Source organism: Pongo pygmaeus, chromosome 1 (genome assembly GCF_028885625.2).
Source record: "Pongo pygmaeus isolate AG05252 chromosome 1, NHGRI_mPonPyg2-v2.0_pri, whole genome shotgun sequence".
Lineage (NCBI taxonomy): Eukaryota > Metazoa > Chordata > Mammalia > Primates > Hominidae > Pongo > Pongo pygmaeus.
Genome location: NC_072373.2, coordinates 46,362,583 through 46,389,859, shown reverse-complemented (window position 1 = coordinate 46,389,859; position 27,277 = coordinate 46,362,583). Strand labels below are relative to the sequence as shown.

The 27,277-nt window shown below is 51.2% G+C and overlaps 2 protein-coding genes and 1 long non-coding RNA gene across 10 annotated transcripts in view; 2 read left to right on the top strand and 1 right to left on the bottom strand.

Moving 5' to 3' along the window:
* Positions 1–15,767, top strand: part of PPFIA4 (PTPRF interacting protein alpha 4) — a 52,463-nt gene extending 36,696 nt beyond the window's left edge. For 4 of the 8 annotated variants that reach the window (XR_008495010.2, XR_008495009.2, XR_008495007.2 and 1 more), the window contains 7 exons: positions 815–990; positions 4,712–4,809; positions 5,470–5,645; positions 8,709–8,777; positions 12,604–12,784; positions 12,995–13,104; positions 13,371–13,389. Coding sequence is in view for 4 of the 8 variants with exons in the window: in XM_054457314.2 (XP_054313289.1) it covers positions 815–990; positions 4,712–4,809; positions 5,470–5,645; positions 8,709–8,777; positions 12,604–12,784; positions 13,371–13,420 (750 nt within the window). In the remaining 4 variants the exon portion in view is untranslated. Of the gene's footprint in view, positions 1–814; positions 991–4,711; positions 4,810–5,469; positions 5,646–8,708; positions 8,778–12,603; positions 12,785–12,994; positions 13,105–13,370 lie in introns of all 8 variants that reach the window. The other 4 variants (XM_054457314.2, XM_054457301.2, XM_054457289.2 and 1 more) reach the window with 1 other exon arrangement.
* Positions 15,768–20,202: 4,435 nt separating this feature from the next.
* On the bottom strand, positions 20,203–23,073 carry MYOG (myogenin). Its single transcript, XM_054457262.1, has 3 exons — positions 22,552–23,073; positions 21,723–21,804; positions 20,203–21,103 (listed from the first exon to the last, which is right to left on the bottom strand). Exons 1-3 carry the CDS (start codon positions 23,020–23,022, stop codon positions 20,982–20,984), a joined length of 675 nt encoding a protein of 224 aa, XP_054313237.1. The 5' UTR covers positions 23,023–23,073; the 3' UTR covers positions 20,203–20,981.
* Positions 20,867–25,348, top strand: LOC129017120 (uncharacterized). The gene is made up of 3 exons (XR_008495006.2): positions 20,867–21,051; positions 21,454–21,647; positions 23,544–25,348. It is a non-coding gene; the product is annotated as an uncharacterized LOC129017120 (long non-coding RNA).
* Positions 25,349–27,277: the final 1,929 nt, after the last annotated feature.

Genomic DNA, 27,277 nt, shown 5'->3' with positions numbered 1-27,277 from the left:
TACATATAGTCTTATATGTATCAGCTATTACATTGTAAAAGAGAACAAAATAGACTTTTTCCATCTAAAAACATCAAGTAAGGGTAAGGAAAGAGTGAGGTAGGGTTGCTGTGAAAACTAAAGCTTTCTCAAGATGGGTGGTCAGGGAGCACCCCGCCCAGGTCAGGAGGCCACGTCCACATGGCACAGGCCCTGCAGGACCACACGGCAGGGTGTGCGTGGGAAAGCAACAAAGGACCTGGAGTGTTCTCGGAGCAGAGGCTCAGGCCTTAGAGAATGAGTGCTGCTGGCTGTTCAGGCACAGGCCACCACCCTTTATTTTTTTCAATCTTCTGCCAACATTTAACTTCCTTGCTTCCTCCATGAAGCCAGCCTTGTCCCGGAGTCAGACAGGCTTCCTTTGCCACGCTGCAGGTCCTCTGTAACACAGCCTCTCCCCTGGGCTCAGCGGGCTTGAGGCTCACTGAGAGTCAGGAAGGCACGTCTGCTGCACAATACCGCAAATGCAATCCAGAGTCAACAGGAAGGATTTCTGTAGCTGCTGCCGGGATAGCTACTTCTGTTCATTAGTGTAGATAATTGATATGTGAGTGGAACCGTATCATTTCAAGATCTTAAAAAGTTCCATTAAAAATCCTCACCTCCCACTACTACCAGCCCCCTTATTGAAGATAAACTGAAATTGTATTGGACTGCCCTTCCTCCTTCATGGGTGGAGGATGGATTCATGTGTCTCCCAACCAGCTATACCAGCCTCAGCCTGCTGGCTCTACCTTCCTCCCCCGTAATAGCCTCCTGCATCTCATTTCCCTAGACGCTGGCCTATGGGGACATGAACCATGAGTGGATTGGGAATGAATGGCTACCCAGCCTGGGGCTCCCGCAGTACCGCAGCTACTTCATGGAGTGCCTGGTGGACGCCCGCATGCTGGACCACCTCACCAAGAAGGACCTGCGGGTCCACCTGAAGATGGTGGACAGCTTCCATCGGTGAGCGCGGCTGGGACCCAGGGCCACCTCCCTCGTGGGGGCCTCCCCTAGCTCTGAGGGTCTGCCTCCAGGAACAGAGGTGCCTCCATCTCTTTCCATGGCCTGTTCTGAGTGGCAACAGGTCTCCCGCTTGGGAAAGTCTCCCTTGTCAAATCCTTGTCACATCTTGTAATCTGAGGATTCGATCCTCAAATTGACCAGGTTTCTGTCCTCATAATGACTACGTCATTGTGTCTAGTCCTAAAGACACAAAAAGTCATTTTTCTTTAGCTTCACCTCCTTTGAGATTTTTCCCCAGGTCTGAATTTTATTGCTTGTCTTTGGGCTTGCTGAATTTGCTGTGTTTACTCTGACAAGACTCAAACTGAACCTGGTGTTCAATTTAGGTGTCTCTTTCCAAGTTGAGGGGGAAGGTCTTCCTGGGCCATTGCCATGCCGACATCCCAGATCGGAACCTCTCCGCTTTGAGCTCACATCGCTTTTTATAGGATATCGTCCAGTCCTCTCCTCCTCTTTGCTGAAAAGATCTTCTGTTCAAAAGTATCTGTGGCACAGGTCCCAAACTGGCAGCCTGTGGGCAGAATTTGGCCTGCAGACTTGTTTTTGTTTGGCCCACATAAATCTTCACCACTCAAATTGAGCTGCCAGTATTTAAACAGTAGATTTTATATACAATTCTGGATTTCTGGCTTCTCTTGAAAACTTGAAAGCTCTGTCAACACATTCTAGCATGGAAGCAACCAGCTGGAGCTGAAGAGTGGAGTCCACTCAGGATGGGTGGGCCTGCTCCAGGGCCTCCCAGCCCCCTAGCCTGCTTCTCTCACTTGTGTTACCTGCCTGTTCCCAGCAGGCATTTGTGTTGGAGAATGCAGTAGGTGGTCATGGTTCTAGGAGTTGGCAGTTTTTAGGACGTCCTTCTTAACATCCAGCTTCAAGTCGTGTAGGTGGCTCTTTGAGCCAAGTCTTTTGTCTTGACTGGATAATAAGACCAGGAGTAGGGCTCTTCAAGGTTCTCTCAGGGCTCTGTGGATGTCCTGTGGTCTCGCCAACTCAGAAATCTTATAGAAAGTTAAATCTGGAAGGGATCTTGTTAGCGTCCCCATTTTAAGGATGAGAACATTAAGGCATGGGGAGGAGCAGTAGCCCAAGGTCACTCAGGGATGATAGCAGAGTACAGGGGAACCCAGGTATGCTGACTCAAGTCCAGTGCTCTTGGCACTACTCTGCACAGAGCCTCCTGGCTTGGAACCCTTGGCCTATCTGACCCCATCATGAGGGCTGACTTGTGAGGGAAGACCGCATCCTCCCCTCTGCACCCACCCCCACCCAAATCAGCTAGGGCTGAAAAGCAATCGTTTGTCTCTGCCTGGAGGCTGCCAGGCCCAGCTGCACCTGTCCCCTACTCAGTGATTGATAGGGCTGGGGAGAGATGAGCTGTTCCCCCGCCAAGCCGGGATGTGCCTGGGCTGCTAGAGGATCTGTCAGCCTGGCCCCAGCCAGGACTATGGAAATCCTCCCCCCAACCCCTCTGCCCCATCCCCAGGAGAGAATTGTGACCTGAACATGGGGTTCTAGGTTCAGCTCTGAATCTTGAGTACTTCAGAGTTTCTAAAGCATTTTCACATCTCACTGCCAAACTATGTGTCTACCTGCTTTTATTCCACGTAACATTTCACAAGCATGTTCTTACGTCTTTAAAATTTCTTTTAAATCATGATTTTTATGACAAGAAAGGGATATTTTAAAACCTTATTTTACAGATAAGGAAAACAAGTTCAACAGAGGTTGATTTCCATCAGGTCACCCAGCCAGGTGATTGCAGAATGGGGCTCAAATCCTTGTCTCTTGACACCCCACTCAGAGCTCCTTTCCTTGGGACATGGTGCTCTATTGAGCAGGTCTTCTAGAAGAGCTCCTGTTTTGGTAGGACAAGCATGCACGATAGTCATAAATGTCACCCTAATAGTGCTGCCACTACTGAGTGCCTGTAATGTTCCCAAGGGCTGGCTAAGCCCTTGTATTTATTGTCACCTGCAAGAGAGGTGTGACCCCATCTCACATTTGCCGGGTGCCTCTCAGCTAGGAAGGGGCAGAGCTGGCATCCAAACCCAGGTTGACCTAACTTTAAGGGCTTTATATTTTTGCCATGGTATGCAGCAGCTTTGAAAGGAACTGGACTGAAAATTATAGTGAGTGAGATTGAAATTAGGCAGAAGGCATTTCCAGTCATGAGCTGTGTGTGCGCATGCCCCTTCACAGTGGACCAAGGCTTAAACCAGTGGCTTGAGCAACATAAGGGTGGCTTGGGCCAGAAATGGGTTCCTGGAAGTGGCGTCTCTGAGCTCTGTTCTAGGCAGAAGAGCCTCCTGCTGAGAAGTGAGGGGAGAAAAGGAGGGAGCAGTCTGCACAATTTAATCTCACAAAGCAGTGCCCTCAATAAGAGTCAAAAGCAGATAGAGTTGGGAGGGACCTTCCATTCTAATTCTCTAAAGATGGAAAAACTCAGAGAAGCTGAATGACAAAGTAGCATTCAAGGAAGGAAGAACACTACAGCTCTTCCAAGATGGAATGAGCTGCCTTGAGAAGTAATGAGTTCGCTGCCCCTGGAGGCATTCAGGCACAGGCTCAGTGACTACTCTGAAGGAAGCTATAGGGGTGACTCCTGCCTTAGGTGGGAGCGTGGACTGATGGCCTCCAGGGTTCCTTCTGACCCACAGAATCTGTGGTTCTGTGCCTGGCTTAGTTACTGAATGCTTGCTCTGCACCTGATACTGTTTAAGTACTTTTAGTAATTTGTGTGAATTAATTATTTCATTTAATTCATCAAACATTTGTAGAGTCCCTGCTCTGTGCTAGGGGTTTAGGATCAGTGAACAAAACAAAGATCCCTGCCCTCATGGAGCTTATGAATTCTAACTGGAAGAGACAGTCAAGGAATAATAAATATATGGTATGTTAATAGACAAAACATGCTAGGAAAGAATTAGACCAGGGTGAGAGGGATTGGGAGTATGGGCCAGGGGTGGTGATGGTGATAATTGCAATTTTAAATCTGATGAACAATGTGACTAGTGAGTTGGACTGAGAAGGTGACATTTAGGCAAAGACTTAATGGAGACAAAAGGAGTAAGCTACACAGCCGACTGGGGGAGGAGTGTTCCAGGCAGAGGCAGCCACCAGTGCAAAGGCCCTGAGGCCTGCAGGCCCAGTGAGCCTGCTGTGTTTGAGGAGCAGCAGGGGTGTCAGTGTGGCTGCAGCAGAGAGAGCAAGAGGGAGAGTGGCTGAAGGGGGTGTTAGGTAGTGGAGCAGATCATGGAGTATCTTATAGGCCATTGTAAGGACCCCGAGTGAAGTAGGGATACAAAGGGGTATCTTGTTTTTGCTTTTCCTTCCACTTGCAGGTGATAGGGGTCTTTGTCATTCTAGTGCCTGGAGAGAGAGGGACATGTTGGTTTCATTCAAAGAACTTTTTTTCCCATCAATCCATCCCCAGGCCCACTCCCTGACTGAGAGGGAGGATATGGGTTAGACAGAGAAAGGGAGTAACCTCGGGATGGGTCGCAGGCAAGCCCCTGGTGAAGGAGGAGCATGAGGAGGCTGGGGTGCTCTTTGTGCTAGAGGCAGTAGGTCTGGACGTGCTGTGGCTGGTGCTGGACGTGAGACAGGTGGTGTGGGAATGTGGCCCCACTGAGACTCTGGCTCGGGGGCTGTGTGCCTGCAGAACCAGTCTTCAGTATGGCATCATGTGTCTGAAGAGGCTGAATTATGACCGGAAGGAGCTGGAGAAGAGGCGAGAGGAGAGCCAGCACGAGATCAAGGGTAAGCTCGTCAGGCTTGGAGAGGATGCAGGAGCAGCCTGCTTGGCTGGTCCCTGCCTTAGGCCAAGTGGAGGGGAGGCATTCTGTGTCTCAGGGAATCTTCCAGTCTGAAAAGGAAGATGCAGCCTCACCTTAGGGAGCTCCCAGTCTGATGGAGGAGACATAGTCCATGTCAAGTTGGCTATAATTCCCCTCCCTCGACCCCACATACCAGACAGCAGCCACCAACGGGACAAATGCAATGAATCCTTCGGGACGGTGTTATAGACTGGTGTGCTTGTGGATCTTGGTGATTTGGATGGGGTTGAATGGGAGACACAAGTCTTAGAGAAGACCTCGAAGGTGGAAAGAATAAGAAGGCCATTCCAGCTTGGGGCAGGGGGATGACCCATGCAAGGGTTCTGGGGAGAAAGCTCGGAGCCTGTTGGCCTGACCCCGGGTCCTGTAAACTGGCAGGGATGGAGTGAGTGGGGGGTTGGTTCCCCAGGCACCCAGGTGCCAGGGAGGACAGAAAGAAGATATGGAAAGTTAGGGATGGAGTGGGGGTCGAAGAGCAGGCTGGACTGGGGCTCTGGGTTTAGGGAGCTCTGCTTCTGTCCTTGGAGGGCCCTTGATGAAATGTAGTATCTCCTTCCGTCCCTTTTCTTCCCCCACACTCCAGATGTGTTAGTCTGGACCAACGACCAGGTGGTTCATTGGGTCCAGTCTATTGGGCTCCGGGACTACGCAGGAAACCTGCATGAGAGTGGTGTGCATGGAGCCTTGCTGGCCCTGGACGAGAACTTCGACCACAACACACTGGCCCTGATCCTCCAGATCCCCACACAGAACACCCAGGTGGGCAGCCTTTTAATCAGTCAACTTCAGTCTCTCCCTCTCTCCCTCACTTGCTCTCTTTCTTTCCCTCATACACAAAGGCTTAGGTATCTTGGGGGGTGGGGAGCTTTTCTAGGGCCTATGCCAGAGGGGATCGCAATGTCCTCAATTCTCCAAGTGATCGCTGTGCATGAGCAAGCCTTCATGGAAACACATGGCCTTCACATACAGAGCACACTTAGTATGGGCCTGGCACACAGTGTGCTCTTACAATGCACATCCCTGTCCTGCCCTGGGTACCTCTGTCTCCTCCTAACCCCACTTCATAGCTGAGACTCTGAGCCTTCCTTTTCATCCTGCTTCTCTGATCTGACTTTTCTTAGAGGAGAATGAGCCCCAGGCCCACTAGGGACCAGAGAGCCCATATCACCTTTGTCTACCACCCTAGGGATCTGCTCCTGGGCCCCCAGCCTTAAAAAAGCTAAATATACCAAATTACACAACCCAGAGCCTCTCCACACCAGGGCTTTGGCTCTCTGTCAACAGCTCAAATGATTAAACATCTCATGAAATTACATTTCATCATTTTTATGGAGCTGTCATCTAAGAATATATCTAAATTCTCTTGAACCTATTTATATTTTTGGCCTTTCTAACTTCCTGTGGGTAATAGATTCTAGAAGTACTGCTTGTTGTGTAGAGTACTTCCTGATTTTATTTGTCCTAAAAATGCCCCGTCAGGCCCCTGGGGAAGGAACTACCTCCTCCTGATAGTTTAGATTTGGTAAGGATATTTGTATTTAACTAGTTCTCACCTTTTATGATTTCATAAACTCTGATTGTATTGCCTCTGGGCCCAAGCCTTTGTCTCTCCAGACGGAGCGTTCTTAATTCTTTTAGGCTTTCCTCATATAGACTCGCCTCTGTCCCCTGATTGTTTTAGCTGCCCTCATCTGGACTGTTTGCAGCTGTCAGATCTCTTTTGAAATTCAGCCACCAGAACTGCACAGGCTATTCTGGGAGCAGACACGTTTTGGCTTGAATGAGGGTAGGGCTGTGTTGTCTCGTAATTCTGGGCAGTGTGTTGGCCTTTTAGGGGTGGTGGCAGTGCACAGGGCCATCGTGTCCTGTAGGCATTCTGCAGTGACCCCCCCCCACCAACCAGTCAAAATGGATAGGACAGATCCCTTCATTCTCCAAGAGAAGCCTGGATTTTTCCCCCAAGTGCAGTTCTCTCCACTTGCCCCCTTTGGGCAAGCCTCGTCTGCTACTTTTCTGCCCACTCACATCGCTTTTCTGAAATTTACACCTATCCTCCTCACCTTTCACTGCCCAGAGGAGCAGTGTCATTTGGATACTTGAAATTTACTATGCTTCTCCTTTCAGATCATTTCTAAAAATGTTATGTTCCCAATACTGGCACAGACTGTCCTTATGGAACTCTATGCCTAATATTTTCTACCCAGAAATGGACTTTTCTCTTTCTTTGATTTCCTGTCTCTAATGCATTCAGTTTTGGAGGATAGCAGTAATTCTGTAAATAGTAGCAGGGACACCTCTCTATGGCTTTCTACCTTTCTTAATTTCCTGACCCAGTCATTGAGCTTAGCTGTTGGGAGAAGTAGTGTGTGACCCAATATGGAATCCCTCATGTAAAGTGGTAAAAATGGCTGGGTGTGGTAGCTCAGGCCTGTATGCTCAGCATTTTGGGAGGTCAATTTGGGAGGATTGCTTGAGGCCAGGAGTTCAAGACCAGCCTGGGCAACATAGTGAGACCCAGTCTCTACAAAAAGTTTAAAAAATTAACTGGGTTTGGTAATGCGTGACTGTAGTCCCAATTACTGGGGAGGCTGAGGCGGGAGTTTTGCTTGAGCCCAGCAGTTTAAGGCTGCAGTGAGCCATGATTGTGCCCACTGCACTCCAGCCTAGGCAACAGAATGAGACCCTGTCTCACTCAAAAAAAAAAAAAGGTTAAAAATATCTGGTAGCAGTTTTGAAAACTTTTCTGTTTCTGGCATTTCTGAAAACTCTGAATAAGTTAATCTCCTGGGAGGCCTAGAGAGAGTCTGTGTGCACACAGCCCAGGGACAACCAATATCCATAGCTGAGGAGGCTTCCTAATTTTAAGTTTTTGATGTGAAAACTTATCAGATATATTTATTTAATCCAAATCAATCACGTTCTGGTTATCCATGGTTTACATGCTTACTTACCCCTCCAGAAAGAGAAAGACAGGCACGATTTTCCCCTTTCAGACAATTTTTTTTTTCCAAGTAGGTGATGTCTCTTTATGTATTCTATGATCCTACTTTTTTTTTTTTTTTTTTTTTCCCTTAGAGACAGGGTCTTGTTCTATCGCACGATCTGGAGTGCGGGTGTGATCATAGCTCACTGCAGCCTCAGACTCCTGGGCTCAAGCTATCCTCTTGCCCAGCCGGTAGCTGGGACTGTAGGTATTCACAACCATGCCCAGTTAATTAAAAAAATTTTTTTGAGACAGGGTCTCACTATGTCACCAAGGCTGCTACTTTTTTTTTTTTTTTTTTTTTTTTTTTTGAGATGGAGTCTCGCTCTGTCCCCCAGGCTGGAGCGCAGTGGCGCCATTTTGGCTCACTGCAAGCTCTGCCTCCCGGGTTCAAGCAATTCTCCTGCCTCAGCCTTCCAAGTAGCTGGGACTACAGGCACCCGCCACCATGTCTGGCTGATTTTTTTGTATTTTTAGTAGAGACGGGGTTTCACCATGTTAGCCAGGATGGTCTTGACCTCCTGACCTTGTGATCTACCTGCCTCGGCCTCCCAAAGTGCTGAGATTACAGGCGTGAGCCACTGCGCCTGGCCGCTACTTTAAAAAGAAATTACATTGTTCTAATTTGCTGTATATGAAAGAATCCTAGGCTTACAGCTTTACTTATGAGTTTGCTTGAAGGAGCAGCTTCAGAAAGGTGTGTAAAGGCCTCTAATGGGCTAAATGCACTGAAGCCTTGCATCTCTGCCCTTGGACTCTAGGAAAATGGTGAAAGATGGCATAAAGGTAGTTAACTATAGCCCTTCCCACCTTTCCCTCTCCTGCTCTGTGGACTCCAGGCACGCCAAGTGATGGAAAGAGAGTTCAATAACCTGTTGGCCTTGGGCACAGACCGGAAGCTGGATGACGTGAGTACCTGGCCATGAATTACGAGCCTTGGGGATCTGGTCATCTTAGTTGGATTGAAGTTCATGAGTTCTGCCTTCCCTGGGCTAATTGTTAGAAGGCTAGTCTAAGGGAGGAGAGCCAGAGGGGATGCGGATAATGTCAGGGGGTTGAGGAGGTGGACCAGCCCTAGAAGAACTTGTCTTGGGTAGTAATAGGCTGTCGAGAAGTCTCTGTGAAACTCCTGTGCAAAAGCTGAAGGCCCATGTGTTGTACTTCCAGCATCTTCCAATTCTGTGCCCCGCCTTCCTATCCACATAGGATCAAAGATTTTTCCCAAAGGCCATATCTTTGGGATCACACCTTTTTCTTGATCTCTCAGACCATGTATCTTCAGTGCTGAGCTCAGCACACCTCCAGCCTGCTCAGTAAGATTCCAGCCTGTCCTCCAGGAGTGTGGGTGTGTGGAGGTAGATGCCCTGCTGAGGTTGTTAAATGACAGGTTTGCTCTCTCGCTCACCAGTGCAGTCTGCACAGCTAAACACACGCTCGGGCTTTTACCATCCCAGCTTTCTCTAGTTTCACCCTTGGGTCTACCTTCACACCAAGTTAAAGTTTTCCTCTCTCCGCCCTCCTGGTCACTGAGGGAACAGTCCCTTGCACTTGATTTCATCAGGCCTTCCCCTTGAGTTGAGGGAAGACCCTGGCATTCTGAGCCATATGGTCCCCTTTGAGATGCCAACCTAAGCATCCTACTGTTTTGTTTTGTTTTGTTTTGCACTGGTTTGCTGAGGTCGTAGCCCCTCCTTGGCCCCTGCCTCCTCTTCCTCCCTCCTCACTTTCTTATCACTGCCCTTGCCTGTCAGGTCTGCACTAGTTGATCTGGCTCCAAACAAATTAAAAGAAAGCCCAGATTGTGTGTGTTTTTCGCTGCTCCGTCTTCAGTCAGATCACTGTTTCTTAGTAGGGTTTAACAGGGCGAAAATCCACCATTGTAGAAGGATTGCTCTGCCTCAGGGGGACACAGGGCACTCTCAGGAATACATAGAATTTGTGGAAGTGTTTTCTTCACAGAGGTACCTTGAAGTTTGGGAGAAAAGAATAGACTTATATATGTTTTTTTTTTTGGTCATTTAGATACTTTAAAGAGGCTAAACTGGCAGCTCCTCCCTCCCCCGACCCAGAGCTGTCCCGACTCTGACAGATCTGTTTTCCCAATGCTCCTGTGATATTGGCCCTCCCACTAATTCCACATGCACTCAGGATCTCTGCTTTCTTTGTTGCTGTCTGGAGAAGTGACTCCCATATGTCTATTAGTGTGGTGCTGTCTAATTTAGAAGCTATGTAGTCCTTCAATCCTTACAAAAATATTCTTTGAATGCCTGCCCTGTGCCAGGCATTGTGCCAGGCATGGTGGTTAGTGATGACGATGTCTCACTTTATGGTAATGATCACCACATGAGATAGGTTATGATGCCCATCTTACAGATGAGGAAATTGAAGCTCAAAGAGGGAACTTACCTGCTGTGGCAGAGCAGGACCGGAGCAGATGCGAGTCTGATTTCTGAGCTCTTCCCCCTTGTTCCACTTCCTCCGGGAAGCTTGTGGAGCTATCTGGCCTATCAGGCTCCAGACATTGGGGTGGTGTTATTGTTTAGACATTGGGGTGCACATAGATATGTGCAGTGGAGTTTTTGGGACTCAACTAGGTGTGGGCTAGAGAGGAGGGTTTTTGTGGGAAGCGTACAGTAGAAGCCAGGTCCTGAGAATAAGGTAAGATTTGGGGGTGAGGGGAGGGTCTGGGGTCCAAGGAGACTGCTTCCTGTCCAACTGTCTAGCACATCATCAGCAACCTTGAGTTGTCTCTTGCAACCACACCCTCTGCTGACTTTGGTTCTTAGTGTCCCTTCTCAAGCTTCAAGGCTCTTAAGGGCGGTATCCAGTTCTCCCTGCACATGGAGATGAGGACTCAAGGGAAATAAGGAGGAGGGGAGCAGGAAGGATTTACATCTGACTGTTAGGGGACAGGGGAGGAATGCAGAAACAGGTCCTTAGGGTTGGCTGAAGGTGGAAATGGAGACAAGGGGAAGGCGGGAGAGAGAAAAGAGGCTCTGGGCTAGGGTAAGAGCAGGACCATGGGGAGGACAGCAGTGACAAGGGAAGTTCCTAACAAACTCAGGAATGGGACTCCTGCATAAAGAGCCAGCTGCCACCTATTCATTTAATGAATATTTATTGAGTGCCTAATATGATCCCAGGCACTGCTCAGAGGTTGGGGATACATTGGTTGGAACAAAAAAGGTTATGGTTTCTGCCCCATGGAGCACAGAATTTGAGAGAAAGAGCGAGAGAGAAAGTGAAAGGCATGGAGGTAGGGAGAAAGGAAGGAGGTGGGAAAGGGAGGAGGAAAGAGATACAGTCATGCATGGCTTAATGATGCTTAGCTACGGGGATAAGTTCTGAGAAACGCATCATTAGGCAATTTGATCACTGTGTGAACATTACAGAATGTACTTACACAAACCTAGGGGGTATAGCCTATCGCACACCTAGGCTATATGGTATAGCCTGTTGCTCCTAGGCTACAAACCTATACAGCTTGTTACTGTATTGAATACTGTTGGCATTTGTAAGTATTTGTATATCTAAACATAGAAAAGGAACAGTAAAAGTATTATAATCTTATGAGACCACCACTGTATATGCCATCCATCACTGACTGAAACATTATGTGGTGCGTGACTGTGTTAATGAAATAATCTCATAAATATGTAAAAATGCTACTAGGATGAGTGCTGTGACTGAGAGGTACATGGTGCTGAGAGTTTGTCGGATCATTTGACCCACTTGGGACACACAACAAACACTAGGGGGAGAGGGCTGGGAGGGGTTGTTGAGGCAAGAACAGGTGGGTGAATGTCCATTGTTCCTGCTAGTCCCACTCTGCCTGCATCAGCTCTGAGAACATGGGGTGGAGGGAGATTGGGCATGGCTTCCAAGCAGGGTGGATGAAGGCTCTGAAGTGTGGGGTGGGGAGGCCCGTGCAGAGGGTGATCCTGTAGGGTTGTGGCCCTGGGTGCCCTGTGGCAGAGATGGTTGTTTTGGAGACATGGCTGGCATGGGTGAGGGGGGCAGATGGCAGGGGGCTGCCTGCCATGTCCTGTGGAGGAGCCTGCGTCTGCTTGGTGGTCTGCCTGACCCATCCCTGTTACAGGGTGATCTCATCTGATCCCATCAGTGATAGGCAGCCTGAGAAACAGGTAGGGCAGATGTTATTATTCTCATTTTACCGATGAGGAAACTGAGGCTCAGAGGGGTCACTCACCTGGTACAGGGTCACATAGCCAGTAAAATGGCAGAGCCAGGATTAGAAGCCAGGTGTCTGACTCCCGCCTGACATAGTACTCTTCCGGTATACTGGACTACAGCCATTCGGAGGCCCCAGAAGGACAGGACAGTGTGTATAGGGACTGGCTGTGACCTCCCATGGGCTGAGGCAGAGGAGTGCCTTGAAAGGTGAATGGTTATGCCAAGCCTACTTTGAAAAGATTGCGGTGGGCTGGGAAACAGTTCAACTGCAGGATGGCAGACCCAACAAGATTCCCACCCCCACACACACTCCTTCCATCCGCCACCCAGAGACAGGGAATTTCAGAGTCGCAGGGTTTCCCGATTCACCGTACAGATGGAAAAACTCAAGGCTAGAAAGGGGAAGTGACCTCACTCCCTCTTTCCAAAGGGGTGGGAGTGGTGCCCCTTGAACCAGCGGCGACTGGCCCCCTCCAGGCAGGGCGTGAGGATGGCAATTCCAACAGGGCCCTTGGGCCTCTGGTGTCCCCCTCGGTGCAGGGGGATGACAAGGTGTTCCGCCGCGCGCCCTCCTGGAGGAAGCGCTTCCGGCCGCGGGAGCACCACGGTGGTGGCGGCATGCTCAGCGCTTCGGCGGAGACCCTCCCGGCGGGCTTCCGTGTGTCCACCCTGGGGCCCCTGCAGCCTCCACCGGCCCCGCCAAAGAAGATCATGCCTGAAGGTGAGTAACAGGCGGGCTGGGCATGGCCGAGGCCCAGCCGAGCGCGGGCTCCTTCCTGGCACCCCAGGGCCGGGCCGGGTGGAGAGGGGCGAGGCCGAGGCTGGTGCCCCGCGCTCCTGGGCTGCAGCTGCACTAACGCTCCGCGGGGAGCGTGTGCGCGCACTAACCCGCCGCTCTGTGTGTTCTCCCGCGGCTGCCGACTTCTCCCAGCCGGGACGGCGGGGTCGCAGAGACTGGAGACCTCCACGGTTCGGACCTACTCCTGCTGACCCCCCCATCCTCCCGCCCCGGGTCTGACGGGGGTGTGCCCGTGGCTCGGGGTAAGTGGGCCAGGCCCGGGGACGCGGGCACCTTGCTGCTGGCCCTCGGCCCTATGCACCTGCCCTTGACTGCCGGCCTGGCCCTGCCGCTCCAGCCCCGCTTACCAGCACTGCCCGGCTTGCCCCTTCCTGCTTCGTCTGGCCCGGGGCGCTTTGCGCTTGGAGCACGCTGCGTTGCCGCTGTCGCACACATCCTACAACCTGTCTCGCAGATGCCCTGCAACCTGCCTCACAGTGCGATGCCTGTCTCTCTCTCTCTCCCTCAGCTCACTCCCACTATCTCTACGGACACATGCTCTCCGCCTTCCGGGACTAGCCACGGCCCCCAGGGCTGGCTTCCTTCTTCTGGGTTTCACAGGCTCCTCTGGCCCTGACCCCTCCTGCTCGTTCCCCTTCCTTCCGCGGCTCCTAGTCTCGTCCGTGACTTTCCGGTTGCCCTGGATCTCAGAATATATTCGTCCACTCCCTCGGCACCCCATTACCCCGAGTCCCACCGTGTGTCCGTTGTAAGTCCGGTGGATGTGGCTGGGATTTCCTGGTATTGTGGAGGCATCCAGGTTGTCCATGCTTGGGATTCTGGGGGAAGGAGAGAAGGGCAGCCCAGGGTGGATGTGAAGCCACCCTTCCTCTTCTGGACCCAGCCTGGTCTGCACTGCAACCTCCACCAGGACCAGGATCCTGGGCCACAGGCTGGGATGATCCTTCCACGAAAGGGTCATTACAAACGCAGCCCTGCTTGGGCTATTCAACCTTAGGGTGTCTGTCCACGTCTGGCTGTGCCAAATGGTCTGGCCGCTGGTTTTGGCATCCTCAGCATCACTACTCTCCCAACCCATCACCATGACTGCAGTTCCTGCCCCCATTCTCTTGGGGTCAGGGAGGGGCTGGGAAGGGCTACCGAAGGCCCCATGCTCCCACAGGATGGTGAGGCTGGGAGGAGGAAGACTGAGGTAGAGATTCCAGGCCCTGGCATAAGCTGAATCCCAAATTTGGGTTTGGGAAGAACCAGAGAGAAATGGATCCCTGAGCTCTGAGCCAAGGGTGAGGATGGGGAAACTCTAAGCTCCTGCCCAATAAGAGGCATAGGCAGACTAGCCAGAGGGAGAGCCAATGGCCTCTGGTAGCCTTAAGCCCAAAGGGCAGTGGGAATGTCCCCTGCCCCAACCATCGGGTGGAGCTCCTGCTGGGCTGTGGGGAAGGGAGGTTGTGCGGATCTTGACTCTGGGGCAGAACAGATCTAACCATGCATTGCTAGCTCTGCTTCCAGCATCCCTTCCCCTTCTCTCCTCCTCTGCCTCACTTCTTTAGTAATCCCAACCGTATAAAAATGAACCTGATGGGTGGATTGAATATACATTGACCCTAAAGTCAAGGTTGGGGAAAAGGCAGACTAAGGCCTCCTTTCTCTGACCTCCCAGGAAGAAAATAGCTTCTCCTATAGTGATTCATGTCCCAGGTCCAGGAAATCCAATGTTGGTGAAGGCAGCCACTCTCCTGCTTGTCCCCAAATCACCTAACCCTCATCCAGGGCTGTTTTGGTGGGCAGGGACTGCCTCCTTCCGGAATTCCTAAGATCCGCCCAGCTTCCACCATTTTCATTGCTTTCCCCAGCAGCATGATGGGAACCCGAGCTGAGGGATACAGGTCCTGATTTGGTAGGAATATTATTCCCAAGAAATACCCTCTCCTCACCTACTCCCTCATCCTACCAAGGTGCCTGAAAATGTTCAAGACTTATGTTCAGGGTGGGATGATGGAACCGGGGGCTTCATCAAAGTGAGAGGAAAGGAAAAGCATCTGGCACGTGTTTCTTGGTTAGGGGCCAGTGCAGTGCCATCCTACAGGTGGCTGGAGCAGCTGCTTTGCAACCTGATCACCTTGAGTTCTGAGCAGGGGCTGGGCTTGTAGGTGAGATAATGGGCCAGGGCACCCAGTCCTGAAGGAGCAATGGCACCTGGGCAGTGCCAGGGCTTACAGCCTGCTGCTCCTTTTTAGTAGAGGAGAGGCCCATCACTGGTGTGGTGGGGTGGGCTCTCCCCTAGGCTTGGGCAAGGCAGCCACCTGCCCTTGCTCTCCCTTAGTGTTCCCTGGCCTCCCTGCCATCAGGTTGCTGGGAGTGGAGATGGAGGGATTATTGAGCAGAAAATGAGTTGGATGAAGATAAAGAGCTCCCATCCCTGGGTAATGGATATTAAGATGATGGAGATTCCTAAGATTGGTGGAGTTGGGCAATGCACAGCCATTTGACTCCTTCAGGGTGCTCTTGACAGGCTGGCTATAAGGGAGACTCAGTCCCAGCCTCTCCCCTCTACAACTCCTGCCACTGTTGGCCATGTTGTAAGGCAGCAGCTGTGCCAGGATAGCTGGGTCCATTCAGAGCACCTTGAGAAGTATTGCAGGGAGGTGTTAAGAAGAGAAATCTGTGCAGTGATGGAAGGCTGTTGTCTTGGTGTATCCCTTGCCTCATAGTCAATATATTTTTTTCTTTGGCGAGTCACCAGTGACCCGAGCCCTCCACACCAGCCTCCTGTATCTCATCAGGTCCCTTCTCAGTACTGTATTTGCTCAGTGCATCAGGAATGGGTGTATGGGTGTGTGTGGGTGGGTGTGAGTGTGGGTGTGTACGTACCAATAAACAACCTGGTTTTAAGACAATGTACAAATGGCCTCCAGTCTTTTTTTTTTTTTTTTTTTTTTAACTCTGAGCTCACCTGAGATTTCCAGCTTCTTTCACAGTTGTAAAGCCTGCTGTACTCTGGAAGGAAATGTCACAATTTTCAGAACTTGTAGTCAATAACTGTCTATTTATTTATATAAGCACAGGATTGATAGATTAATGTTTGGGCTGCATGTGCCCAGTGGGTAGAGGACCAGATAAGGAGAGAGGAGCCTGATATCTTCTTTCATCTCACTCACCTGGTCAGGCTGTCACCCTTTCCCACTGCTCCTGGAGTTCCTTCTCCTGAATGCCCCTTGGTCACATCACTCCACTGTTCCCACTTTCAGCAGCTCCCAGCACCTCTAGATCAGAGTGGCAGTTCCTCCTCAGTGTGGCCTAAGAAGCCATTCATGACTTGGCTCCTTCACCTCTCCTCCTCCCACCAGTTTCAAGTCCACCTGACTCAGAAACATGGTGTCCACCCAACCCCGTCACCAGAAGGCAGCATGACTGCTTCTGTCCTTACCTTTGTAATTTTAAGCCATCAAGACCACTTCAAGCATCACTGGGGAGGCATCACCTGCCTCTCCCCAGCAGAACTAGTTAACCAGCAACCTCTGCTCTCTGGACACTCTGTACACTGCGCAGGCTGGGCAGTGATTGCCTCCCACGCTGGGCTGCGAGTTACCTCCTTTAGGGCAGTCTCGTTGCTCTCTCCATCCCTAGGTATATATCTTCGAATGAATAAATGCACCAGCCTTCTCTCAGAGGGTTGTATAAGGATTAATATTAGTAAAAGCTAAAAATTACTGAGTTCTGTTTTTTGCCAGACACTGTTCTAAGCATACTAAATATATTAACTCATGAATCCTCACAACTCTGATATATTCTCAGCATTTTATAGAACAGGACATTTTAAGACTAAGATAATACAGCTGGTAAGAGACAGATGTGGGTCTCAAACCTAGGCCTTCCTGACTCCGGTGCCTTGTCCTTAACTATGATATGTATGTTCAAACTCCTGACCCAGTGCCAGGAGTATTTATCTTTTTTTTTTTTTTTTTTTTTTCATTAGGAGTAGCATGATGAAAAGGAATGCTTATCAAATGTTGCTAGCTTCTCTTTTAAGTGAACTCAAGCCCCTGCCCCTCAACAAGCCTTCCCCAGCTACCCAGCTCCCTTTCCCTGACTCCTTTGTGTGTACAACTCATGTGGTCTTTGGCTGCTGTGAATCTTTGGGGGGCCGTGTTTCCCCTGCCCCCCTGAGTGGTGAACTCCCCTTCGTGTAGCACAGTGCACCATGCATCCTGTGTCCTCTTTAAGGCTGATGGTGCCCCAAACACGGATGGAGCAAGGACAGCAGAGTCCGTGGGCACAAGTGACAGGAGGGAGTGGGACCAGGCACCCTGGACACAGCCCAAGGAGAGAAAACAGAGGTGAGGGAAGGTACTGGCCCTGTGCCTACAGGCCTCTGGGGGTCCCTTGCTACCCTCTCCAGGATCAAAGGTAAAATTGACAAACCTTGGTGACTGGCTGGCTATGGGAATGAGATCTTCACTGAAGGGATCCAGGAAAACTATGACTTTCTTGTGCTGCCTTCCACTGGGACAGGAGATATAGACAGAGCCGACTTATGTGTAAATGGGAGTTTGATTTTGGACATGCTGGGCTTGAGGTGAGAACTAGACATCATGGTTCCATCCACACTTGTAGGAAAGAAGAATCTAGGTGTCTTTCCTAGAACCCTTTCCTTTGCTCTCTCTAGGAATGCTCCAAGCAGTGAGGGGCAGGGAGTCCGGATCCGAGTGGGAACCTGTGGCAGAGGGGGACAGGGATGAGGCACAGCCAGAATCGTGGAGGGGCTGTGATTGGAGTTTCTATTCAGGACTGGGTTGAGCTTCCTTAGTCAAAATTCTGGCTCAACCTGAAGTCTTCCAGGCCCACCCTCAGGCTTTTCTGCCCCAGCCTGGGGCCCAGAAGCCCGGGGAAGCCCAAGGAACCTAACATGTTGGGGTGGCGTTTTACCCAGGAAACAGATACCTGAGCTGAGGGGTATCTTTTCCTCTCACCCTCCGCCATCCCTCTGCCACCTCCCTCTCCAGTTGATCCACCCCGTCTACACCTGTAGCACTTAAGAAGGTTTTCCAGTCTACCAAATAAATTACTCTGAGAAGTTAGATCCCTAGGAGTGCCTATCGGAGTGCCACAAGTAGTACTGTAAGTGTTCAATTCACACCAATTATCTAAGTACTCGAAGAAGTTCCTATTTACACACCAACAATTGGTATGCCAATTTTAAGTAATATTTATCTTTTCATTGTGGTGGATTCCCTAAAGTCCATTATTAAGCAACATTTGATTAATCCAATTTGATTTATTATAGGTGCTTCCAACTAAAGAACAAATTTGAGCTAATCTCCCTAAAGAACTCCAACTCATGATTTATTAATTGGAGTCTTCTCTGTAATTCTGTTGTGAAGATTAAGCATTTGCTAATTTAAGAAAGTGCCCATGCTTCGATAACAATTGTTTATTCTGTGAAAATAACGAGTGAGGCTGGCCCCCTGCTTAGCAGAGTTTGCCATTCACACCTGTGGAATTCTAGCAAACTGTTTTTCCCTTAAGCACTTAAAGACATGAAAAAGTAAGTAGACAGTGACTACACTCCACCATGGTAGGGATCGATTGCACCCAGTATCATTGCTGAGGACTGTTCATTCTTTCCACAGTCTGAACGTGACCCTCACTGTCTAATTGTCAGGATAACTGAAGAGGAGCAGACTTAAAAAATATATCCAGCAGCCCCAGAACCTGTCCTTCAGCAGAGCTGAGTGCCTTCCTTGGCCAGCCCTTCTTATCCCAGTAAGAAGGAGAGCAAGGGATGGGCAGGTCATAGCTGCAGGTGACAGGGTTGTTTCCACCCTAGGAGTGTGGGAAGTGCCAGAGGCAGAGGAAATGAACTTGAAGGGAGAAGATCTTCCAAGAATGTGTTCTGAGTATTTTCGGAGGGTAATAAGGGAGTGAATGTAGATTCCAGAGCCAAGGCACTGCAGCCAGCCCGGTTGCCCTCCTCATTCCCCAAGGCAGTGAATCAGGGCTAAGAGTCATGGAAATGACCTTGGTCTTCCTCTCCAGCCCCTCCAAGGGGGAAAGACTAAACTCAGTGATACCAACTTGAAAAGAAGAAAATCCCACCAATGGGAGCAGAGTAGGCCAATTTGCAATTCCCAATAAGCCCTGCTTGACTGGTTTGGGACAAGCAGGCAGTGGGGGAGGCCCTCCCTTTTGCACCGTCGCCTGAGTTCTGTGAGCCTCCGGAGGCTTCTTCTGATTCTTTTCCTTAGGCAGAGTTTCTGAAGAAACTTGGGGGGCACAGTGATAACTCTCCTCTCCAGCAGTAAGGTCAGGAGGGTGGGTGTGGGAGAGATGGCCCAGCTGAGCCCAGAGCGGGTGCAGGGTGGTTGCTAGAGCCTCAGGCAACACTGGGTTAAGTTCATTGTGAAGGGTCCCAAAGAAGTAGGGCTGGAATGTACCATGCTCTGAATCCCTGCTTCGGTAATGATTCTGAAACTTATAATTTGCAATAAATCAGATGAACTTAGCCCCAAGCAGTTGGAATTAATAAAGTTTTCAGTAGATGTCCATGTTCCATTTGAATTCTAGCTCCTGTTAACTCCCCAGTTAATCCTTATGTAATGTCTATCCAAAAATCTCTGTTCTCAATTTCCCACCCACCTTCTACCCTCAGGAAGCTAATATTTGAAAAATAGCACCCCAAATGAAGAGAACCCCAGCTTCTCTTTGATTGTTCTTTGTGGACCCTTTACCCTCCCCAAGCTAAATCTGAATCTCCTTCATGCTGGGAGCTGCAAGCAGGAACCACAATCCCCTTCTGCCTGGAGGGAATAGAGGAGAATGGGGAGGGGCCATGCTATTTGGCCTGCAAGGAAATGACAGTGTCTGATTCCCCTTCCTCACCTCCCACTTCTCTACAGGGCTCCTGGTATTGTGACACCAGGGCAGAGGTGGGGACTAGGGAAGGGAAACCACAACTTCTAGCTCTGCACCCTGGCTGTGGGCTGATGAGCACTGGGCTTACGAGGTGCTCAGTTAACTGAAACCAGAGGACCTGTTGGGACATGACACAGAGCACAGCAGCCTGTGAGCAGTGGCTGTGAAGTATAGTCATAGCCAGTTGTCCTCCGTGTCCCACAAGGATGTCTGTGGAATCTGGTCTCCACCTAGACTGAGATCCAGACATGCTCGACTTCCTTCGTCATGGTAAAAAGAGCAGCGGTCCCCAGTGCCTAGTGACCACCAGCAAGATGAGGCCCTTAGCACTGTGGAGCCCCGCCCACTAGGGTGTGTCTGGACTGCTCAGTGGGAAGGGGCAGGGCTGTCAGTCATTTCCCTCCCTCTGCATCATCACCGACACTCTTCTGGCAACCAGTCTTTATTCATTTTTTAAAAAAGGAAATCCAAATAAGTTAGCAAAAAAAAACAAAAAAAACAAAAATACAAAACAATGGCAAAACCACACGATGCTTAGTTAACAAAAGAAATCACCCCCAAGAGGCCCCAACCCCTTTTCCCTGCCTGTCCCCGGCAACTTCAGCACAGGAGACCTTGGTCGGATGGCAGCTTTACAAACAACACACGAAACAAAACAAAACATAAAACCACTGGAAGGTTCCCAATATTCACTGCAAAAGTTTGGCCCCCCAGGGACTTGGGAACAGAGGACTGTTCCTCTCCCCTTCTTCTCTCTCAATTCAGGGCAGGCCCAGCCCAGCCACTGGCATCGGGAAGAGACCAGAACAGGAGATGTGCACAGCTTGTCCAGGTCGGGACACTGTGTCTCTCAAACTGTTTCACTTGGGGGGTGGAATTAGAGGCCGCGTTATGATAAAAAGGAAGCTCCTGAGTTTGCCCCCTGAGCTGAGGCATACACGAGGGGGCGCTCTGGTCCCCTGCTTTACCTCCCTGGAAAGGGGATGCCCTCTCCTTTAAGGAGGCAGCTGAATGAGGGCATCCAGTCCCTTGCTGGGGGGTGGGTTAACCTTACATGGATGAGGAAGGGGATAGTCTGGCCTATGGCACCCCAGAGCTGGCTTCCTAGCATCAGGGCAGTCTGGCTTAGGAGGCCCCTGCTACAGAAGTAGTGGCATCTGTGGCCAGCTTGGGGAGCTCGCAAGGATGCCTGGCTTGGAAGACAATCTCAGTTGGGCATGGTTTCATCTGGGAAGGCCACAGACACATCTTCCACTGTGATGCTGTCCACGATGGAGGTGAGGGAGTGCAGGTTGTGGGCATCTGTAGGGTCAGCCGTGAGCAGATGATCTGTAAGGGGAGGTGGGAAGGTGGTACCTGGGTGAGGAGTGGGGGTTCTTGAGGCCCAGAATAGAGGATGGGACCCTTGGGGTGACAGAGGTTTTCCAGGACAGATGAATGACAAAGCTCCGGAGTTCTACTCCCTAGTCCCTGCCTTTCCCCATGCTCTGTGAGTGTGTGTGTGTGTGTGTGTGTGTGTGTGTGTGTGTGTGTGTGTATGTATGCCCCTCTTCTCTGAACTCCCCTAGTAGGTAGGGTTTGGAAGCAGCCACTCAAGTTGGAGCAGGATGGAGCTCCCCAGAGACTGGACCTGCCCTTTGCTCAGCCCAGTTTTGCAGCACTGACTCAGCACTTCGCAGGGACCCCTGGGGCAGGGACATTGTCCTCTCTGTGGAGAAGGTCAACCACCAGGCATCAGCTGCAGGAGCCACTATCACTCCTTTGCTGGTCAAGACTGCAGGGGCACACAGAACTTCCCAGCCCACCCTTTGGGCCCTGGAGTCAGCAGGTCCCTGGAGAGACCCAAGGAAAGAGGACCGGAGCAAGGAACAAGGTAAGAGGGGAGAACCTGGCCCAGGGAGGGACTGAGGGATTGGAGCCAAGGTTACCAGGGTCAGGCCTCACTTACCCCCTGGGTTGGCGCTGAACTCCAGTGCACTGCCCCACTCTGGACTGCAGGAGGCGCTGTGAGAGCTGCATTCGCTGGGCACCTGCAAGACAGGGCGAAGGCCCAAGGTCGGGGCACAGCCATTCTTTGATGTCTCTCTCTGCCTAGTCCCAGTGGGCAGAAGTACCTGTGGTGGGGTTGGAGGGTGGGCCACAGGCTGCGGCCTTCCAGCCCAGGCCATCCCAACCCCAGAATCTTTGTAACTAGCTCCTCTTACACCCCGGAGGCCCTGCTTCCAGGCCTTCCTGGCTTCCATCCTGGGTGGTGGTTCTGCTCTCACAGGACACCAGCTTAAAGGGGTCCCTGGTTCTCCTGACTCTGGCGATAAGGGTGATGGAGACAGATTTTGTGGCCCAGTGAAGATCGCTCTGTGCAGGCCTGCTGGAGTTCCAATGAGACTGAGTGGGTTTTCTCTCTGCTCAGCCACACCCAGGATGGGGGTGGGGCAGGGGGCAAAGCAGTCTTCTCTGGTTAACTTGGCCTGGCCTTTTAGGCTCTGACTCAGGCGCTGGGATTAATCCTCACCCTCACCCGGGCTGACTGTGGCCTTGCTCCTGATCCTTTCTTCAGTCCTGTGTTCCCCACCCCCACCCCTTCTGCACTTCCTCCCCACTGCCTTTATCTTGTCTGGAAAGAACACAGGACACAGGAGGTCAGCTGGATAGCCCAGCTCTGACCAGGGAAGGGCTCCTGCAGCCCCTCGACCCTGTCTGGCACCTGCTCCAACCCTCTGAGCCCCTCTTGGGGTCTTGAGGCTGTCCAGGGGCAGGGGGATGGGATGGCCACTTACCCCTGGCTGGGGCCCGCCTCCGCCCCGGTAGCGGAGGTCACGCTCCTCCTGGTTGAGGGAGCTGAGCAGGGCCTGGAGGCGCTCGATGTACTGGATGGCGCTGCGCAGGATCTCCACCTTGGGCAGCCGCTGGTTGGGGTTGAGCAGGGTGCTCCTCTTCAGGGCCTCGAAGGCCTCATTCACCTTCTTGAGCCTGCGCTTCTCCCTCAGTGTGGCCGCCCGCCGCCGGTCCACAGACACCGACTTCCTCTTACACACCTTACACGCCCACGGCAGGCACTGGCCTGGACAGTGCTCGGGGGTCCCCAGCCCCTTGTCCTCGAGGGGCCCTGGGGCCTCGGGGCTCAGGGTGAGCTCCGTCCGCTCATAGCCTGGTGGTTCGAAGCCCTGGAGGTGGACAGGCAGGTAGTTTTCCCCATCATAGAAGCGGGGTTCCTGGTAGAAGTAGGGGGATGTCTCATACAGCTCCATGGGGTCGGAAAAGGCTTGTTCCTGCCACCAGCCCCCAAGCTCCTGCAGCCCCTCACGCCAACTGCTGGGTGCCATTTAAACCCTCCCCGCTGGCATGGAACCAGAGATAAATATAGCCAACGCCACAGAAACCTGAGCCCCCTCTAAGCTGTTGCTGCACATCAAGACGTTTACAGTGGATTAGATGTGATTCCCCTTCTCTCTCCCCCATGGCCCCCACCCCACCCAGCCAGCCTGCCCCTGGCCCAGGCGGGCTCCTGTGCACGGGTCGGGAGGCCGTCGGGTGTAATTTGATTAGTTTTCATCTCTCAGCAGCCCCTGTGGGGCAGGGGCGTTGGGGGAGGACACATTCCCCTCTCATCTGCTCCTTTCAATTACTCCTAGCTGGGCGGCCTGCCTGTTCTCTCTTTGCAGTCCCGAAGAAGCTGGTGGGTATAGGGGGAGGAGGGAACAAGGAAGGGTAGGCTTAGGCTGGAAGGGGCCTTAAGAGCCAACTTATCCATCTCCTTGCTTCCTGACAGCACCTTAACCACACTACATCAGTCGATGAGACTCTTTTAAAGACTTCCCTCCAGAAAGAATGGGACTGCTTCAGATTCTGGGCATTCATGGGCACTCAGTATCCAGGGATAAGAAGGATCAAGACTCAGAGCAGCTAACAGATTCCACTTTTGGGGTTCCCAAGCAGCTTTGTTCTCTTAGGTCTCATCTGGGGGGTAAATTGAGGCAAGAGAAATTATTTGGTCTTGGCAGGGGTAAAGAGAAATTTCCTCTTTAATACAGCAGCCAAGTGGTCAGAGCAGAGATTAGAATTTACAGCCTAGAGCGGCAAGGTCAAGAGGTACTAAGCTCCCTGTCTCCTCCCCGTCTCACTCCGGACCATTGATCTGTCCTTCTATGTTACCTCCTCAACTCTTCTTCCAACACCAGAATTTTCCTGGCTCATTACTGTGGATGGGGGTGAAAAAGTAGAAAAAACAGAGCCCTTCAAACTCAGTTTAAGTCTCCTCTCTCCTTGGCCACCGGGCTTGGTTGTTCTGCCTCTTCCTATCTGAGCCATCAGTTTTACATGTATCATGCAGGTCTCAAATGTCAGGTAGAGCAGGGACTATTTAATCTTTAGGCCTCTCAGGCTGTGGTCACCTCTCAGTAGGTGCCTCAGGGTCTGAGAGGACAAATTCCTTCCAATGCAGTGGGCAGACCTTAGACACCAGCAGTGAACAAGTCTCAGTCTTAGGGCTGGGGATTATAGGGACACCCCAGAGAGTGTCCCTGCCCTCGAACTTACCATCTGATAGCAAACGGTGATCACCTCTTTCTACCTAGCCCCTGATGCCCAAATCTCCTCCCAGGCGGCTACTGTTCAGCTTCTGCTCACGTCAGGAGACAGCCCGTTCCACTGACGTGTAGCTTTGAGCTGCAATCTGCTCCCTCTATCTTTTACCCTTTGTTCCCGGTTTTTTCCCCCCCATAGACTAATGTCCTGCTCCTTATCCTATGACAGATCAAACTGACAAGTTCAAGCCAGTGGCAAGGACAATAAGAGGAAGGGGAACCCTGCTGGGGACTCAGGGGAGACTTCACAGGGAACGTGAGATCTGCGAGGCATGTGAAGAACCAGTGTTCCTTCCTCTCATTATTCACAGCAGGGAGCCGGGAGAATTCTGATGTCCTTTTGGGACAGGAAATGGAGGGAAGGAGGGAACATAGCTGGACAATAAAAGAACCCTAAGCATGTTGAGGGAGAGCAGTGAGGTCTTAATTCTGTTCTTGGCCTTACCAGCATGATAGAAAGTAGCAGCATAGGCCGGGCGTGGTGGCTCATGCCTGTAATCCTAGCATTTTGGGAGGCCAAGGCGGGTGGATCACGAGGTCAGGAGTTCAAGACCAGCCTGGCCAAGATGGTGAAACCCTGTCTCTACTAAAAATACAAAAATTAGCCGGGCATGGTGGTGGGCACTGTAATCCCAGCTACTTGGGAGGCTGAGGCAGGGAATTGCTTGAACTCGGGAGGAGGAGGTTGCAGTGAGCCGAGATCACACCACTGCACTCCAGTCTGGGTGACAGAGCGAGACTCTGCCTCAAAAAAAAAAAAAGTAGCAACATAGGTACTGTGTGGGTTCTAAACTTTGCTTTCCCCTGACCAGCTGGGCTGAAGAAGAGTCTCTATTTCCAACACATCCCCTGCCAAACAAAAAAGAAAAAAAAAGCCTCAGTTTACACTCCAGTCCTATGAGCCCTGAGAAAAGAAGTCATGTTGAAGCCACTATAGGAACCCCCATATTTGCATCTTTTGTTATTCCAGGATCCAGTGTGACTTACCTCTAAATAATGTGTCTTCTTCCTCTAAAATGGAGGCAGAGCTGGCTTGCTCTATGGTGGTTTCCAGACCTTACTATCTAGTTGGTGAGCATGGGTTGACATGTGAAAGCTGGATTACAAGACAAGGGAGAGCTATGTTGATTCTACAGCAAACATGGGGGCTTTGATCAATTGCAAACCGGTAGATTCTTCAAAAGCGTTTCGGGAATTTTTGGGAAGGCAAAACTGCTGAAGACTGGTGCTCTGCAGAAGGCTTGGGGAGCATGCTGGGCCAGCTCGTGGAGAACTGGTAGGATTCGGATGAGGAGAGGGGAGCAGGGGAAGGGGACGTTGGGTAGGCTGTTTGTATGGAGCTTGGGATTCAGGTAAGGGGGTGATTTGAGACAAACTTGCACAGAGGGGAGGAGGCCCAGCTGGGCAGGGAAGGACTTGAGAGCTGAGGCAAGGAGACCGCACAGAACAGCGTGATGGTCATCCAGGAATGAGATGATGAAGGTCTGAACAACCCCTTCAGAGGCAAGAGGATGGATTCGACTGGGAGAGGGTGCATGTTTCAGGCTAGCAAAGGATGGCGAGTATGCAAGCAATAGGGGAATGGCTGTATTAAATGATAGGGTACTTGGCACAAGGATACACCTGGTAAATGTTATTCCCTTTTCTTGCTTTGTCTTCTCTTCTACTTCTGAGTGCCCTGCAGGGGACCACAGCAGCAGGAATGGAGGAGGGAAAACCTGGCTCCACCCTGAGTGTGTTTATTCATTCATCCATTTTTTTTTTCTATCAAGTACTGTACATTCAGCACCTTGTGCCAGGTGCTGGGGTTACTAAGACATGCCCTCTCTGCCTTCAGTGTGTTCACTGATGAGTAAGGAGAATGAGTACACAAAGTCATCTAACCAAGGTAGAAACAGCAGGCTAGAGAAAGTGCTGACATAATCCAGAGAAGGAATTTATTAATTCACTCCTTCATCTGCTCAACACATATTTACTGAGAACCCACTCTGTGTCAGTTCCCTGGCTGGGACCTGACCTGGGGCAAGAGCAGTGCGTAGACTCGGCGCTTGCCTGCAGAAGCTCCGTTGGGTATGCATTTGGTCTGGATGATGTTTGCCTCTGACCAAACATGAGGGCAGAGCTGGGAGGTTAGGGTGACCTTGTGTGCCTGGTTTCTGTGAATCCTTGTCTCTGTGTGTGTTTGTGTATGTCTGAGTACAGTGGTTTGGGGACCATGTCAAAGCCCGCTGTGGGGCACAGACCCTCTTGGTCTGAGCTGATAGAGTGACCCAGGTGTCTTTGACCTGTCCATACCCTGATGCGGGGGATTGGCCGTGTACCCATCTTGTTCTCTCAGAGCTGAGCTGTGGAGACGCCTCATATAGAGGCTTGGTCCTCCTCCCCCTGTACACCCCTCCACCCCCACAAGCTGCCCTCTGATGGATGGGAACACATTGGTGCCAAGCACAGAACAGCCTTTGTGCTCCGCCACCAGCGGCGATCCATCAGCTCCAACCTGACAGCAGGGCGTCCGGCCCTAATCCCCATCCCTGCTGGCTTGGGCACACAGGGCCCCCTGCCCTGACTGTAGCCTTCTCCTCCAGCAGTCCTGCGCCCTCCAGAGGAAGCCCTTATCCCCTACTGGGGCTCCAGGGCCACACTGTTGGCTCCCCCACCCTGACTGTCTCAACTTGATTCTGTCTATTTGCATGCTGGGCTGATGTCATTTGCATGGTAGCGGCTGGATTTCATAATGCTCAGAAATCCCCTTCACCTGCTCCCTGCTCCTTACTACCCCTTCTGCTGCACACCCAGTCACAGCTCTCTGGCCTTCCGCATCTTCTAGTCCCTGCTGATGTTGCAGGTGGGCTGACCTGGGCTGCCATGGTGCTTGGCTAAAATCAAAGCAAATTTTCCATTCTGGAGTCTCATGTGCTTG

What these genes read in the sequence shown, in the direction of transcription:
- MYOG (XM_054457262.1), bottom strand. Translation starts at nt 23,022, where the DNA reads ATGGAGCTGTATGAGACATCCCCCTACTTCTACCAGGAACCCCGCTTC. An exon ending in GAGGCGGGCCCCAGCCAGGG is followed by an intron (nt 21,805 to 22,551) that starts GTAAGTGGCCAT and finishes CCTGTCTTGCAG; the next exon opens with GTGCCCAGCGAATGCAGCTC. An exon ending in GTTCAGCGCCAACCCAGGGG is followed by an intron (nt 21,104 to 21,722) that starts GTAAGTGAGGCC and finishes CTCCCCTTACAG; the next exon opens with ATCATCTGCTCACGGCTGAC.